At 40.7% G+C, this 18,472-nt stretch overlaps 1 protein-coding gene across 5 annotated transcripts in view; it reads right to left on the bottom strand.

Annotated features, from left to right (window-relative positions):
• The window catches only part of Akap10 (A-kinase anchoring protein 10), a 70,799-nt gene extending 70,114 nt beyond the window's left edge, over nt 1–685 (bottom strand). For 2 of the 5 annotated variants that reach the window (XR_007341603.1, XM_015506823.2), the window contains exon 1: nt 420–684. Coding sequence is in view for 3 of the 5 variants with exons in the window: in XM_015506823.2 (XP_015362309.1) it covers nt 420–507 (88 nt within the window). In the remaining 2 variants the exon portion in view is untranslated. The other 3 variants (XM_048786221.1, XM_048786248.1, XM_048786219.1) reach the window with 3 other exon arrangements.
• Between the last annotated feature and the right edge of the window lie 17,787 nt (nt 686–18,472).

The following is an 18,472-nucleotide window of genomic DNA, read 5'->3' as shown; positions in this document are numbered from 1 at the left end:
GGAAAAAAACTATTTTTCACATGTTGCTTTCAGGCATTAAACCCTCAATATTCGGAAAAGCCAGAAACTTCCGTCAAAGGGTATAAATGTTTTTTCCTCGATCTTGATCCACAGTACGCAAAAACAAGAACAAAAAACCCTGGAAAGTCGTTAAGCAAACAAGCACCAACTTCCGTGGGTTCCAGGAGACACTTTTGGACAGGCGCGACCATTCCCCCTCTGACCTCGCGCGAGGCCGCCGCCTTCTCCCTCCCTGCAGAGTCCCGGAGCACAGCAAGGCATCAGGGGGCGTCTGAGCAGAGGGCGAGCGGCTCACCAAGGGCCTTGCAGCCGCCCTGAAGGAAGCCCTCGCAGGGCCAAAGGTCCCACCGCCGCCCCAGAGGCCCGGCCTGGCCCCCCGCCGGCGCCCCCTCAGGTACCTTTCCGCCGGAAGAAGGACATGGCGGGGCCCGGGTCGGGGCGGAGGGCGCGGGGGGACTGTCCCGGGGAGGGCCCGGCTCCCCTCATTCAGCAACTGGCCCGGACTTCCGGGTCCGCAGAAGCTGTAGAACTAGCCAGAAAAGAGACCCTTCTTCCGGGTGTGGGCCCCACTGCCTTCTCGGGATGCCCAAGCAGCTCCTGCCGCCATATTATCAACAAGCTGCCCGCCCGGAGTTCCGGTCCTTCCCCGCGCGAGGCTTCACGGGAGGCCCGTCCGCCAGCCCCGCCCCCTGCTCCCCACCTCCTCCCGTGGGTGCTGGAGAGCTCCCGCACCACCCACGTGACCCTGCGCGCGTGCGGCTTTGAGCCTCTTTGCTGCAGCGCGGGTCTCGGCAAATAGCCCTGTTCCCGGCAAATAGCCCGGTTCCCGGTGAGGTTTTAAGTCAGCTGGCGCTGGATCTAGATGGAACGCGGGTCAAACTGAGACCGAGTATTTAGTCCTGGAACAGGAGCCCGCCCTGGAGCTGGGAAAGCGCGCGCCTCGGGTGCGGAGCTCCTAGCCCGTGGGGCACATTGCAGAGCTTGCTTTTCCAAAAGGCTGAGCCAGCTCCCGTTCCTCAGAGTCTGCCGAAAGATGCTGGCCGGCTTATACTACTTTGCACTCTCAGCCTCTTTTTCCCCAGGGCTGACCTGGCTGGCGGGTTCTAGGTAATAGTCGACCCTAAATGGGGAATAGGAGGAATAATCTGCTTTATGCAGTTCCAAAGCCTCCCTCCCTCTGTCATAGTGACCATAGAGAATAAAAGGAAGAAGTAGACTTGCTTTCAGAATGCGATTTCGAAGAATGGTTAAATTTGAAAAGGACAGCGACATAAAAGCCTCACCAGTAAATATATTTTCAAGTCTTATTTGAATGTCATTTACATGTGAATCTTCTGACCCTCCCTCGACCCCTAAAGCAGAAAGAATAAAGCCTCTCCACCTTTAGTGCTAACCCTCAACATTCAGTAAATGCACTTAGAGTGGGTGATGATTGTAGCTGCAGGGAAGAAGCCAGCCAATGGCTGTAACAACTCAATATACATTCTCAGGGTTTTTAAAATCAATTAAGTCTATAATGGGACAGGCAGCGAAACATACAGAAGAGGAGGTAACATGCCCAAGATTGCTCATTGACCAGTACTAAGACTGATAGGGGACAGACAGATGAGAGTGGTGGGAACAAGTTAAGAAAATAATTCTATCAAATGGGCCTGCTGTGTGGGTCCCAACATGCTTTCTTTTCCAAGAAGCAATTTACCTGCTGCCCTACGTGGCTCAAGTGGTCAGGATATTTCATATTCCTTAGCAAACTACTTGTTATATGCAGAAGAAATGCAGACCTGAAATATTGTCAAAAAGAGGAACCCGCGTTACCCTGAAGGGGGAGAGTATTGTGACCCTTTTCACAGATCAGATCCCAGAATCCAGAGAGATAAGGATAATTCCTCCTGGCCTAAAATCCATAACAATTTTTTGGCTAAGAATCCAGTTAGAATTAGTCAATATGAGCCAAAATGACCTTGAGTTGTCAAGGGAGTTGGGACTTGAAATCTGATGTCATACTACTATCAGTCAAGTCAAGAGGTAGACCTGGGCAGGACTCCCAGGAAATTTCTTTGGGATTCCCCAATAAAACTGGAGTACAAGAGAGGCAAGTTGTCCCTCTCCTTTCAGAGGACCCACTCTTTCCCTTGAACTTGTTCCCTTTTCCCCTTTCATATCCCTTCTAATAAAATCCTTGCCTGTTACTCTGAATGACTTGTCTGAAATCTTTCTGACTTGATCACAGGAATTAGAGTTTGAAGGAAAGCCTTCACAGTCCCAGTTTCCCAGAAGGCCTTGAACCCTGTAATAAGACTTCCTATAACCTGGGATCTTTTCCATATTATTTGAGCAGGTTAATAGATTTGCCAGTTGACTTCAAGGCATGTTTCCAAGTGCATGAAAGGCAATGAAAGCTAACATTTCCCAAAACTTACTTTACACAGGTACTGTGCTAAACCCTCCAGATAAGCAATGATACTTAGACTTCGTTTTGGTATGGAGGAAACATACTGCAAAAAAGTCACTGTGCAGGCTGGGGTTGTGGCTCAGTGGCAAAGTGCTTGCCTGGCACATGTGAGACACTGAGTTTGATCCTCAGTACCACATAAATATAAAGGTATTGTGTCCATCTAAAACTAAAAAATAGGGCTGAGGTTGTGACTCAGTGGTAGAGCACTCGCCTAGCATGTGCAAGGCCCTGGGTTCAATCCTCAACACCACATAAAAATAAATAAATAAACAAAATAAAGGTATTGTGTCTAACCAAAAAATAAATATTAAAAAAAACTAAAAATATTTATTTATTTTTGCATTATAATTCTTAATACACCATTATATCCATTATAAAAAATATTTAAAAGAAAAGAAAAAGATTTCAAGGCCAAGTATCTTCCTGGGTGAGGAGGGATATTGGAGCAGAAAAGACTGACTGAGGCCCTGGATGCCTGTGTGAGCTGATGCTGAAGTGAACATCTGTTTCCTCCAGCTTCAGCAAAGTGAATTCTGACCAGCATCCCCCAAGGTTGAAGGTGCATTTGGAAGCCAATATGCACTTGGGATCTTGATGGGGGAACCAGGACAAGACACCCCTTGTCTGTGACCAATAAAACCTCATATCTAAAGAGAGATTGACTAAAGTTAGAGAAGAGCAAACCTGAAGTGCTAAGTGGGATTTCTCTACCAGATGAGCCTAAAGGAAGATTGACTTATTAACCTAAATAACATCATTTTGCCTCCCTGACCTGTCCTTTTCTGAAGTTGTGCTTTCCCTCTAGTTTTTTTGTGTTTTTGTTTTTGTTTTTTTTTTGCTTTTGGTACTGGGGCTTGGAACCCAGGGGCTACATCCCCAGCCCTTTTTATTTTTTTGTTTTGAGACAGAATCTCGCTGTTACTTAGAGCCTCCTTAAGTTGTTGAAGCTGGACTTGAACTGGAAATCCTCTTGCTTTAGCCTCCTGAATTGCTGAGGTTACACACATGAGCCATGGCACCTGGCTTTTTCCCTCAGTTTATCTTAACGTTCAGGATCACTGGGCCTGATAGATAAACATCCGGTGAAGTAAATGGAGATCACTCCCTTGACACCAAATGAATATTGGCTCACCCAACCCCACAAACTGAGAAGACTCTGCATATTACACAAGCTTCACAGCTTTTGCCTTTGTTCTTTCCTTCTTATAACCCCAGAGCTACTACCAATGAAGCCAGATTTAAAGATAGGTAGTTAGTATAGTTAGGTAAATCGGGTCTAATATCGGGTAAAATCGAGAATGAAGGCCATGTTGAGAATGGAGTCCAGGGAAAGGGGAATTGAAAATGTCCCCAAGGCCCAGAACCCATCCCAAGGAAATGTTAATGAAGCAGCTCCCAGAAAACCTGGAGATGCTAATCCAAAAGTTCTTCCTGCCCAGATTACTCCTTCGGCCCACCTGTCTCCCACCCTTTGGGCCTTCCCAACTACATTCCATCACTGCAAGATAACAGAACAAAGGACAGAAACTCCGACAACAGGAATGTGGGAAAGCTGAAAGAAGACCTTAGTTATAAAAGAGGGAAGATCTTGCCTTCCACGGATTCCACCTCCTGGGTCCCCTTCTTCCTCTGGGGACAAGTCTTTTCTACTGTCCTTTAATAAAGCTTCAACTTTCCACTCTAAACTTGCCTCGGCGTGCTTCTCTGATGTTATACTTCAGCATCTGGGAAGTAAGGTAAACCGGTAAACAGTGGTAACACCAACATCCCAAAAGTGGTCCTTAGATCTGTCTTCCTGGCGTGGCACACTGAAATTAAATTTAATTCCACCAACTTCTCCAAGGTTTTTTGTTTTGTTTTGTTTTGTTTTGTTTTGTTTTGTTGTTGTTGTTGAGATGAGTGGCTGAACCTGGTCTGTGTGTACCCCAAAGTTGGTTTCTGTGATCCTGGTAACAAGTCCAAGGGAAACAAGTGGTTTTCTCGCAGAGGGCCACAAGAATAGGGCATCCACACTCCTAGCAAGAAAGCTCATAAAAGAGTAAAAGAAATTGAAGTTAAAGTGTAAAAGACCGGGTATTGTAAAGTTTCTAAGCTGCAAAGCCTGAGTTAAAATGTAAAGGACCAGATATTGTTAAGTTCCTATGCTACACTCAAAACCTGAAATTCCTGTAGCTGTTAGGACAATTCCCGGGACTGCCCAGTAGATATTCCCCCTGACCATTTAGTTGTTTAATAACCTAGACCCTGTGCAGGTTGGCACGTAGGCATCTCAGGGCCTAAACCAATCAGTTTGAATGTATACCCTGCTTTAGGACTGACCTATCACCCCCGCCCGACCTGTTCCCGCCAATGAATGTGCTAATCATGTTTGAGAATTGTTGTTTGATTTTCCTGCGCCTCATGATGATTTGCTCTGATGTATGCAAAGCCCCCGCCCTCCCCAAAAAGTGTACTTAAGCACTGCTTAACCCCTGCTTGGGGCTCTTGGCCGCTCTCCCTTCTTGAGTGAGCCTGGAGCCCCAGCGCGCTGGATCCTCAATAAACCCCCTTTTGCTGTTGCATGAGTCGGTCTCTTGGTGGTCTCTTCCTCCGACGTTCACCGGACCCTTACACTCAATATTCCTCTCTTTCCCTTCCTTCACTTTGTAGGGGCTATTTTTGTTTTTTTACTATTTTTTTTTATTATTATTAGTTGTTCAAAACATTACAAAGCTCTTGACATATCATATTTCATACATTTGATTCAAGCAGATTATGAACTCCCATTTTTACCCCGTATACAGATTGCAGAATCACATGGGTTACATCCACTTTGTAGGGGCTATTTTGTATTTGTAGCCCAGTTAGGTGGTTGGATGGGGGAAACTCAGGGGAAGGGAGTGTTAGAGAAATCCCCTGTGTATCTCTGGGATAAGAGAAGTGCTTATAGGGTTGAAGGGGAAGACTCTAATTCCTCCACATCTTCTCAAACCCATCCTCATTTTCTCCAGCTAAGCACAGAATCAGTGTAGAAGCAGTGCCTTCCCCAATGTGAATGCTGCCCATGAGTCTTTTCTACTAGAAATTCTGAAGTTGCTTTTATTCCCCCAGTCAGCTGAAGATGTCCCAGTCAGCTAATAATAGCTGTCATTATTTACTAAGTAGTGCTTAAGACATGCCCTCTGTATACTAAGCATTATATAATCAGGATTATACTTAATCTTTCACCCCTGCTCCCCACCCTCGCAAAAATGAAACCCTGTGAGATGGTTGCCACCATTACCCCTAATTTACAAAGGATGGCCTGAGGCTCAGTGTATCTGATCCAGAATCACAAGACAAGTAAGAAAGAGACAGGATTTCAACCGCTGTCAGTCTGACACCAAAGTGTTGAAGTTTTCTCCTTTCCTTCCTTCCACCTCTAGCTAATAGTCAAATAGCTAACATTCTAGAATAGGATGTTTGTTGGGCAAGTGTAAGGGGATGACCTCAAATAGAGTATTAATCTCCAGGATATACAAAGAACTCAAAAAGCTCAACCCCCGCCCCCCGCAAAAAAAAAAAAATACACAGGCAAAGGAACTGAGTAGGCATTCCACAGAAGAAATGTGAATGGTCAAAAATATGTGAAAAAATGCTCAAAATCTCTAACAATTAGATAAATGAAAATTAAAACTACACTGAGATTTCATCTCACTCCAGTCAGAATGGCAATTATCAAGAATACAAGTCAATTGGGGCTGGGGACATGGCTCAAGCAGTAGCGCGCTCGCCTGGCATGTGCGGGGCGCTGGGTTCAATCCTCAGCACCACATAAAAATAATAAAATATAGACGTTGTGTCCACTGAAAACTAAAAAATAAATATTAAAAAATTCTCTCTCTCTCTCTCTCTCTCTCTCTCTCTCTCTCTCTTTAAAAAAAAGACAAGTAATAATAAATGTTGGCGAGGATATGGGGGAAAAGGAACACTCATTAATTGCAGGTGGGACTGCAAATTGGTGCAATCACTCTGGAAAGCAATATGGAGACTCCTTAGAAAACTTGGAATGGAACCACCATTTGACCCAGTTATCCCACTCCTCCGTTTACACCTAAAGGAATTAAAATCAGCATACTATAGTGATACAGCAACATCAATGTTCATAGCAGCTCAATTCACAATAGCCAAGCTATGGAAATAAACTAAGTGCCCTTCAATAGATGAATGGGTAAAGAATATGTGGTATATATACACAATGAAATATTACGCAGCTAAAACTGGAATTGTAGTTCAGTGGTAGCGCACTTGCCTAGCATGTGTGAGATACAGGGTTCAATTCTCCCTGCATATGAATGAGGGAAATAAAGGTCCATCAACAATATATAAAGTTTTTTTTTTTTTAAATATTGCTCAGCCATAAAGAAGAATTAAATTACGGCATTTGCTTTTAAATGGATGGAACTAAGGAATATCATGCCAAGTGAAATAAGCCAGTCCCAAAAAAATGAAAGGTCACATGTTCTCTCTGATATGTGGATGCTAACCCATAACAAGGGAGGGTAGGGAGGGGAAGTACAGAAATTCATTGGATTAGACAAAGAGGGAGGATGGGAATAGGAAAGACAGTAGAATGAATCAGACATAACTTTCCTATGCTCATATATGAATACATAATCAGTGTAACTCCATATCATGTTCAACCACAAGAATGGGATCAAAACTGTAAGGGGTTGTACACCATGTATGTATAATATGTCCAAATGTACCCTACTGTCACGTATATCTAAAAACAACAATTTAAAAATAATTTTTAAAAGTATAGGGGGACAAGTGATATGTTAGCAGCCTAGATGCTTCAGGTTCCTTCTACATCGTCACCATTGTTATGGTCTGATCTTAAATATCCCCCAAAGGCACATGTGATAAAGGCTTGGTTGCCGACCTGTGGTGCCAATGGGAGGCTGTGGAACCTTTAAGAGGTGGAACTATGTGAGAGGAAGTTAGGTTATTTGGGGGGGGTGCCTTTAAAGGGATATTGGGATCCCAACCTTCCCTTCTCTCCCTCCCCTCTCCTCTCTCCCTTTCCTGACCACCATAAAGTGAGCAGCTTTGCTCTACCACATGCTGCCCAGCATAATGTTCTGCCTCACCACAGGCCCAAAGCAACAGGGTCAAGTGACCATAGACTGAAACCACAAGTAAAAATAAATATCATCTCCTTCTAAGTTATCTTAGGTATCTTGTCACATAGAGTAGTGCAAAGCCAACATAACTATTAAAGTGTTTATATGCTTAGGAAAATTCATATTTTAAGAGTATTGTCATTTAATCTTTTAAAATTTGATGAAACATATATGCATAAAGTTAATATAAAAATCAGTGGGCTGGGGATGTGGCTCAAGAGGTAGCACACTCGCCTGGCATGCGTGCGGCCCGGGTTCGATCCTCAGCACCACATACAAACAAAGATGTTGTGTCTGCCAAAAACTAAAAAATAAATATCAAAATTTCTCTCTCTCTCTCTCTCTCTCTCTCCTCTCTCTTAAAAAAAAAAAAAATCAGTAACAAGGGCCAGGGTTGTGGCTCAGCAGTAGAGCCCTCGCCTAGCATGTGTGAGGCCTTGGGTTCGATCCTCAGCACCACATAAAAATAAATAAATAAAAATAAAGGTAATGTATCCAACTACAACTAAAAAAACGAAAAACCAGAATACTCCCATTAGCTTGAATACCTGGTCATGACACACTGATTCTCTGCATTGTATCTCCAAATTAATCCGGGTCACTTTAATTTACATGTAAAATATAAATCCTGATCAGAGGAAGTACTTTTAATTATGTAACTTATTTTAAGGGACTTCTCATAATATTTTCCTTTCTTTCTTTTTCTTTTTTTCTTTTTTTGGTACCATGGATTGAAGTGCTTAACCACTGAGGCACATTCCTAGCCCATTTTATTTCTTATTTTGGAACAGAGTCTCCCTAAGTTACTGAGGGCCTCACTAAAGTTGCTAAAACTAAGCTTTGAACTTAATCCTCCTGCCTCACCTTCCCAAACCTCTGGGATTACAGTCATGTACCACAACACTTGGCTCTCACAGACTTTTTAATACTGGCTGCATTAGTTACAATAAATCAATGAGCTAAAATCAGTAAGTTAATTAACCTAAAGCCACTGAATAAAATTAATCTCCTAGAGCAAATCCTTCTTACAAATTAAGAAATGATGTTCTAAAACAAACATTCTACAAATAATTTCTAGTTTTTTTTAATCAAATATTCAAAACCTCAAGGATACTTTTCAAACAAATTTTTTTGATATAGAAAAAGAAAACTTGGTCTTTTTTTAGTAAGAAGCTGTGAAACTCAGATTTATGAGATAAAAAATTGAGTATACATATTGATATAATTTAAAATTCTCATCAACTATATACAGAAAGATTAATTCTTTGATGTTATTGTGGTGCTGGGCCTCAAAAACCCAAGGCTTCATGAATGTTAGGCAAAAGCTCTACCACTGAGCCCCAATTCTTTTTTTTTTTTTTTTGTAGTGTAAAAGTTGTATTTTATTGCTATGCTACAAAATGTAAGACGTTGGCACTTCCAGAGAGAACTAGAGAACGAAGGGTGGGTAGGGACAGAGGGGCAAATGATGTTACATATACAACAAGGTTTTATTTAAATTAACAGTGGTTGGGGCTGGGATTGTGGCTCAGCGGTAGAGCGCTCCCCTAGCACGGGTAGGACCAGGGTTCGATCCTCAGCACCACCTAAAAATAAAGGCATTGTGTTGTGTCCATCTACACCTAAAAAATATTTATTTAAAAAATTAATTAATTAATTAATTAATTAACAGTGGTTAAGTTTTGCCAAGATTAAAAATGCTGATATGAAATAGCATTAAAATATAATTTGTGCATAGTACAATATAACATGTCTTTTATTAGAGAAATATGAAATGTTTTTTAAAAGAAATTAATTATGGAGTAAAATTCATATTTCATATACTATTTGGCAATGTTAGTCCCACTGATAGATGATTTTTATAAAGGAAAAAATTTAAAATCTAATACGCTATCTTTATACAAATTGCTATATTATATTATAATGTGAATTTGGACATAAAATAATCTTAGAATATTATACAATGCAAATAAAAACATAACACAGTTTGTCCTTTATAAAAATGTATATTTTGCATTTACTAATGCAAATGAGGCACATTGGTGACTACTGTACTATTCATACCAGTATATTTCCATCCAATTGTCATAAAATTGCAACTATAATGATGCTACAAAAGAACTGGTATACCCCCCAAAAAAGAGGAAGTAAGGATGGGGAATAGAGATATAAAGAACAGGAAAAAGATAGATAGGGTGCTGGTTTAGGCAGAGTATATTATGGTGTGTCATAAAATATTTGTTAATTTTTCAAGCCAAAAACATTTTCTATACATTCTGTAATTTCATACAAATGCCTTTATTCAAATTTGGCAAACATCAAGGAAAAGGTAATTAGTACCATATACCTCACATATCAGAAATATGAATGAGATGCCGATGCATCAGTTACTTCTGAATGATGTCTCTGATGGTATACCTATTTCACAAATATGTATTTTCACACACACATTGCACAAAACACTTGGACATTATGGGTTAGGAACAGCACAGGGGGAAACTCGGAAATACTTTTCAGTTTGTTAAAACCTTTACCTTGAGGCAAACAACTGGTAGCACATTGTTTTGAAACTATAAAAACATAAATGATGAACCCAGCCTAATTCCATCTTAAGGTTGGGATCCATCTCATCACAAAGTCATGAAAAGTTCATTTTTGTTTTACTATAAATAACTGCTGAGAAACTAATGTGACTCCATTTTTGAGAAACCAGCCTCTACCTCAGAGCAAAGCCTGTCCAAGGAAAGGGGCGTGACCTTTATCCTTGGAAAAACCCACAGAGCACTCCTAAGCATATACCCACCCTTCTGAGTTGTTTGTCTACAAATAACAGGAGAGATCTGCAGTGCCAGGTGTCCCTGACTCAGTTAGGCTAGGTGAGGAGCCATAGCAACCCCCTAGCAACCACCAATCAACATGAGACAGGGAAAATACCTGGGATGCCAGATGACCAGTTTATGGTGGTTGATAACATGTTGGGAAACCGTGTAGTTTAGCACCTACACCCCTCGTGGCCTAAACCAATCAGTTCAAAGGAATCCCCCTCTTGCACTAACCAATTACCCCTACCCAACTTGTTCCCACCAGTGAATGTGCAAATCAATGTTAAGAGTTGTTGTTTGATTTTCCCGCGGTATGGAATGATTTGCTGTATGATGCTGTGATGCATAGAGTATCTCCCCAAAACCTATAAAATTTCACTGGACAAAGGACTGGGACTCACTTCCTGGGACCACTGCATTGGAAACAGTTGTGAGTCCAGGCTCGAGCTTGCAATAAAGACTCTTGTGTGATTGCATCGGATTTGGCTCCTGGAGGTCTACTGGGGTCCCACGAATCTGGCATTACACTGCGATTTCTAAACTTGCTTAGAATGCCTGCCCGTGCCTTGAACTCACCCATGTCTGGCTTTCCCTGACCAGATAACAACCCTCTCTGAAACCCTAATGGCTTCTCATAAATTCTGATGTTGGGATCTAAATTTACTCCCTAAGTGCTGAACCACTTGCCTTTGTAGTATGCTTGTCAAAATCCTGTTATCTGTAAGTTCTCAAGACACCCCTCTTTTGCAACTTTTTATGCTATAAAACTGCTCTCCTAGAGAGCCGGGAGAGACAGTTCCGACTAGTCGGAATTATAAACTTGCTTTAATTTGATTTAAAATTGGAGTTGGTGGTCTTTGCCTCGTGGATTAACAATAAGGTCCCTGTCCCATTTTTAGAAGAGCATTATTTTTTTTTTAATATTTATTTTTTAGTTATCGGCGGACACAACATCTTTGTTTGTGTGTGGTGCTGAGGATCGAACCCGGGCCGCACACATGCCCGGCGAGCGCGCTACCACTTGAGCCACATCCCCAGCCCATAGAAGAGCATTATTAAGGTACATTTTTATATACTGTGCCACAGGGTTTGGAAGTGGGTGGGAATATAAACATCAGTTTGACTTATTCTAATAACATTGAACTGGAGGGATCAAAACTAATATCTATTAAAAAAAAACTGCTTGGCAAATTTTTTAAGTTCCAAATGCGATCTATTCTGGATATACTAGGAAGTGAAAAACTTTTTACTGAGCCTTCAAGAGTAAAGTGTGGGACTGGGATTGTGGCTCAGTGACAGAGAGCTTGCCTCGAATATGTGAGGCACTGGGTTTGATCCTCAGGACCACATAAAAATTAAAAATAAAATTTGTTTTAAAAAAGAGTAAAGTGCATATCTCATCACTCCACAGGAGTAGTCAATAAAAGGAACTCTTGTATCGATGGGCAAAAGGTTAAGACTTATACAGTGGAGGGGTAGAAATAAATAATGTCCATGAGTTTCTGCCCTTTTCAATGCTTTACTCACTCAAATCACTCAATACAATTTCATTCTATAGGTTCTTAATGAAGAAAACCGACAATCATTAATGCTAGGCACTGCAATAGACATAATTAATTCACACCAAACAATCCTAAACACACCTAATCATGCATGACAGGCTCATGACAGACATTCCCTCTGCGTGCTAAAATTCAAGTGTCAGATCAAAAGCCGCAAGCCCTGGTGGCTGGGGTGTGGCTCAGCGGTAAAGCACTTGCCTCCCACGTGTGAGGCACTGGGTTTCATCCTCAGCACCACATTAAAGTAAATGAACAAAGTAAAGATAAGTTTTAAGTCCAGCAGATGCACAGTCACTCAGCCCCCGGTGATCAGATCAGAAACCAAAGCAGGCTTCTCTTGGGGTGGAGCTGATGGCTGAGGAGAAGGTCTTAGGGAGAAGTTGCTGCAGCTATCACCAGGGTCAAGATGTGGCCCTAGAGTTTGAGAGCGGTGAGGAAAATGCAGAGGATCAGCGACAATGAGAAGTGTTGGGATGTCAGTCCAGGTCTTCATCAGGCTCTCAGTGTGAGGGCATCAGTATGGGCTGGCTGAATATCTATTCATTTGCTCTATACTAAGTTTGACCCCCCTTTCAATCCTTATCAGCTGCCACTGGATTTCTCAGTGACATCATTTGGGGTTAAAACATCTGGTCTGGTGGCCCCCACCCTGATCTTTTCCCCTTTCCATCTTATCGGGGGAGGACAGCTTGCCTGTGGCTTCACTTTGAGTTTATCAGGGTGGAGGAAAGTGACTTGTTTGTGCCCGAGGGCCATACTGGAGGGCTCCTCTTTAGATGTGCCTGATGAGACTGCAGGTTTCAAACTGGAGTTTTAAAAATAGAGTTGCTTAGGCTCAGACCTATGGCCATCCTCACAACTCTTTGCCAGTCTTCCTGGAGAGAGGGAAGGCACCATATTTTCATTTTTTAAAAAAGGAAAATGCAACTGTGAAATAAAACACTAAGAAAAACACAGATAATACCCATATCAGTTTCCAACCCTGGTCTGGGATAAATGTTGTTATGATCAATATGGATAAAAGAGAGTTCTACTTGGGAAAACCAAATGAACAATGATTATATTTCCAAAACCAAAAAGTAGGAGTCAGATAGGGGCTCGGGTTGTGGCTCAGCAGTGGAGCGCTCGCCTAGCACGTGTGGGACGCTGGGTTTGATCCTTAGCACCACATAAAAATAACATAAAGATATTGTGTCCAACTACAACTAAAACAAAATATTTTTTTAAAAAAGTAGGATCCTGGGCTGGGGATGTGGCTCAAGCGGTAGCGCGCTCGCCTGACATGCGTGCAGCCCGGGTTCAATCCTCAGCACCACATACAAACAAAGATGTTGTGTCCACCGAAAACTGAAAAATAAATACTAAAAAAAAAAAAAAAAAAAACAAACTCTCTCTTTATCTCTCTCTCTCTCTCTTTAAAAAAAAAAAGTAGGATCCTTCTCTCTCTGTCTATGGAACAATGTGCCTTTATTTGTCAACTCTGACAAATGAACTCTCATGTGTAAAAAAAAAAAATGGTCTATGAACAAGACCAAATATCTAAAATTAGGCTCATCTCAGAAAATCAGAGACATATGGCCACAATTCTATGCTAATAAAATATTGCACCAGGTAATAGGTACATTCTTCCAGGACAGGACTTACTACCCATTATTAGACTACTGTGAAGGACAAGTAGTATTCTAACTTACTTTTCATTAAATAGGAATACAGGTGACTTCCAGAAGACATCTAGAATTAACACCATTACATATCTCTTCTTGATATTCTTATATACCTTAAAATCAACTTCTTAGCAGACAAACTGGTCTCATTTTCATTTTTAAAGCACACAGTATTTAAAGCATAAATTGTACTGATTATATTAGTTATCTAAAAAAAATATGAAAACTAATTAGAATCTGGAGGGAAAAGTAATAACGATGAGGGAAAGAAAGAATAAAGTATCCAACCTCCAAAGTGAATAAACAGATCAGCCCTTTCATTTGGAGATGGATGCTCTGTCTTGACTGCTTGTTTTCACAGAACAGCATGTGCATTGGTTCTGTCATTATTATTCTTCCGCATTACAAACACCATTACATAAATTTGGCACAGTTAGCAATCTACTCAGAAGAAAGGAAAAAAATGGAACAACATATTAAAAATGGAAACTATATCAGGGAACCTGCACATCTATACCACTGTTCTTTTTAAGAGAACAGTGAACATTTTAGAAAGCAACAAGTTCCCAGGGGGTAAAAAGGAAAGACAAAATTCTGTTATGCTGTTAAAACAATGGCACTGAAAATGACAAACACACTCTGTAGTTTTTTTTTTTCTATAATGGTCCCACTATTCATTCTTCTATCAATAAGTCATTTATTGCATACATTGGATGTTACATAATTGAAATGTTTTCTTACAAATTAATTCTTAGTTCCCTCTGGTAGATCCAGATCACAATCTCAAACTTCCTCATATTTAGAGAAAAACAGTAAAATATTTTGCAAGTTTACTTAACCTTCTTTTACTCTATCTTCTCTTGTATTTTCCAGTGTTTGGAATACGGGACATTGATTTTCCAAGAGTTTGACATCTGAACTCTCCTCAGTATATATAAACCTCAGTTCATTTTAAACTCTAAATTATGACACAATCTCATTACTACAAGACTTCCACTGTACCTGCTATGCTGGCAACAATATTAACATTCCACTGAAATCAAGGGATAATCAGAGATCTGGCGATACGTGAAAGGATAGCAGAACCAAAGAACAGCAGAGTGGCCAAGAGCACAGCTACAGCAACGTAGCTTCGGGAATCCTTGCTAACACCTGAGGAGAGTGCCCACAGAGTACCTTTAAGGAATTTTACATGTTGAAAACATTTTTTTTTCCTCGGCTACTAGAGATATCACATATGGACAGAAAATAAATTTACAATTGAGAAAATGGTTTTTTCCAAGTTGAAAAGTAAATAGCCTATAAACAAACACTGGACAAGGGCAAGCTTGTTATAGAATAATAGTAAGTTCCGAAAGAACCTTCAAAACCATAATTTGACAAAAATGCAAACTAAGTAAAAATGAACACATAATCCAATTTCAAAACCATATATACAAAGTCGAACATTTTAAATTGATATAGACATTAAGCAACAAAATATGACATCCCAAACACCAAAGGAAGAAATTGAAGTTAAATGGGACTCTAATGCTCAGAGCACTCCACCAGTCCTCTCTACAGGGAGTGCCCTATGCCCTGTGAAGCTATGTGACATTCTTGGTAAACTTTTTGGATAGTCTTGACCTGGAGAGGCAGCAAGATGCACTCAGGAGCTGATCAAGTGCTGGTTCAGAAAGCTGGAGTGGGGGTCTTGGTTTTGTTCAGTCTTTCCTGAACACTGATGACATGACCTCGTCACCATCCTGTAAGGAGGTAAACTGTACAAGTCTTGACACTTGGTAGGCATTCTGAAAGTGCAGTTTTCCTTGCTTCACTACAGCATCTCGGGTTTTAGAATATCTGCCAGAGGCAAGATTCCAGATGTGCAAAGCATGTTTATGACCTCAGATTTCATTTTACAAGACTCATATCTGGACCTGTGTAGTAACTTCAGTGGAGAAGTTATCAGAATTTTTTTCTCATGTAATTTCTGGGGTTTTTTATTAATTTTTTTATTTATACATGATAGAAGAATGCATTACAATTCTTATTACACATATAGAGCACAATTTTTCACATCTCTGGTTGTATACAAAGTATATTCACACCAATTCGTGTCTTCATACTTGTACTTTGGATAATGACGTCCATCACATTCCACCATCCTTGCTAACCCCCTGCCCCCTCCCTTCCCCTCCCACCTCTCTGCCCTATCTAGAGTTCCTCTATTCCTCCTATGCTCCCCCTCCCTACCCACTATGAATCCGCCTCTTTATATCAGAGAAAACATTGGCTTTTGGTTTTTTGGGATTGGCTAACTTCACTTAGCATTATCTTCTCCAACTCCATCCATTTATCTGCAAATGCCATGACTTTATTCTCTTTTATTGCTGAGTAATATTCCATTGGGTATACATGCCACATTTTTTTTTATCCATTCATCTACTGAAGGGAATCTAGGTTGGCTCCATAGTTTAACTATTGTGAATTGTTCTGTTATAAACATTGATGTGGCTGTGTCCCTGGAGTGTGCTGTTTTTAAGTCCTTTAGGTAAAGACCCAGGGATAGCTGGGTCAAATGGTGATTCCATTCCCAATTTTCCAAGGAATCTCCATACTGCTCTCCATATTGGCTGCAACAATTTGCAGTCCTTGCCAACACTTATTGTTGTTTGTCTTCATAATAGCTGCCATTCTGATTGGAATAGTGGACACCTTACACGACCAGTGTAACTCCACATCGTGTTCAACCACAAAAATGGGAAGTTATACTCCATATGTGTTTGATATGTTAAAATACATGCTACTGTTATGTATAACTATAAAAAGAACAAATAAAAAAGTTTTTAAAAATGAAAAAACAAATGGGAACCTAATGACACAAATGCCTCCAGAAAACAGTGTGTCGTCAATAACCTATAGGGGACAAATGTCAACAGATCTTGATTCAGATTTTTCAAAAATGTTTTTGGGTAAAGTGACCTGAGACTGACTCTTAAGCCTATTGTAATTCTGAGTATGATACCTGGACATGCCCTTCAAGTGACATCATGAGATGAGTAAACAGAAAATCTTGTCTCCTGCTGGTCTTTCAGCACACTAACAGCAAACTATACCCAGGACACAGATTCTTTCTGGTAACACTGAAGGCAAAGGAGCTGACTGTTATCAAAGGAGATATGGTATTTCCATTTCCTTTACATATGTCTTGGCCAAGTCACAAAACCTTTAATTCATGAAATAAAGGAGCTGTGAAGCAAATCTGCAGTATTACTTTCAAAGCCTAGAGTTATCTGTTGGCAATGCACATTATCAAGAGGCTCTGGAAAAAGGTTTAAATGCCAACTGTGACTTAGACATGAAAGACACACAGAAGTCCAGAATGTTGAATAAAAGTCAACCAGCACATCATTCCTTTCAACTCATTTTAAATAAGCACTGTGAGACCAGGAATGGTGGGCTGGGGACATAGCTCAGTTGGTAGAGTGCTTTCCTTGCATGTACAAAGCCCTGGGTTCAACCCTCAGCATCACCCCCCCCCAAAAAAAAAAAAAAACAATTCAGAGAATGGGAATGCTGCTATACAATGATGAGTAGTCTATAATATAATGAAATTAGTGTTCTTTAAGGAGCACCTACCTCTATGTTAATTCCCATTAGTTAAAGATGTGCATGAAATATTTGGGAAAAAAAATTTTATCAGTCTATAGAAGGAGTTAGTGTAGAAATGAAAATAAAGCACTTGCATCTTCATTTTTAAAAACTTCACAAAGGTGCAAAAAACACAATGCTTTCCAGACTCACATGGGCAGATCAGTACTCTTATGTCTAGTTTTCCTAGATGTACCATCATCTCGTGGCCGTGCTTTCTGCAAATTTGACATAGCAGCCGTTCTCTTGATGTCTACCACAGCATACAGCTCTATGCACCTGGTAGGGGTTTGTGGAAGGGGAGTGGTAGGCGTTTTTGGAGTCTGAGGGTTGTCAGAGTCACTGCCACCTTCCAAGTCAACTTGTATGTAATTGAGCTGCCTGTGTTCTAAACTTGGGAGTCTGATATCAAAGTTAAAGACTGTCGGTGTACAGTCCCGCCGCCTTGAATATTCTATTTTGTGAGCACTTCCTGGCACAGTTATATTCTCTGTATTTACATTGTTATGCATTGGATCTAGATTATCATGGTAGCCATTGAGACATGGGATCTTTGGTCCTAAATTGTCATCTTCATCCCTACTTAGCTTGCTGGCTTCCAAACTGGAGGCAAAGATGGCAAATTTTTATAGTTTAATAATGCAGTTTTTCCCTGGGCTGAGTTGTTGATATTCAGGGTATCTGAGGTACTGAGAGATGTCAGATGACCTCTCCTGACCCCTGAGGCACTAGGGATAGAGAGCCCATTTATATTTTCATATAGTAGTTTGTTAACAGAGGTGCATCCCTTCGTTTTTCACTGTCATAGCTAGGATCCCATTCTGTGTTATTTGCATAAGTTGCTTAGTGCCTCGAAGTTGCTGAGGTGCGCCACAGTGCCTGGCTCCAACCCCAATTTTTAATCCAATGTTTCACATTATTAAAAGCATTTGCCTCAGGGCTGGGATTGTGACTCAGAAGTATAGCGTTTGCCTAACATGTGCAAGGCACTGGGTTCGATCCTCAGCACCACATAAGAATAAATAAAAATAAAGGTATTGTGTCCAACTGTAACTAAAAATATATTTTTAAAAAAAAGCATTTGCCTCAATATCTTTGTGAGCTCAATTTCTAAAAGAAATTGTGGCTTCTGATTTGAGTTTCAATCAAGCCAACTGCATCTAGAGTCTCT

The sequence above is a fragment of the Marmota marmota genome, unplaced genomic scaffold (assembly GCF_001458135.2).
Source record: "Marmota marmota marmota unplaced genomic scaffold, marMar, whole genome shotgun sequence".
Classification (NCBI taxonomy): Eukaryota; Metazoa; Chordata; class Mammalia; order Rodentia; family Sciuridae; genus Marmota; species Marmota marmota.
The sequence above is the reverse complement of the archived record's forward strand: the minus strand, read 5'-3'. Positions and strand labels throughout refer to the sequence as shown.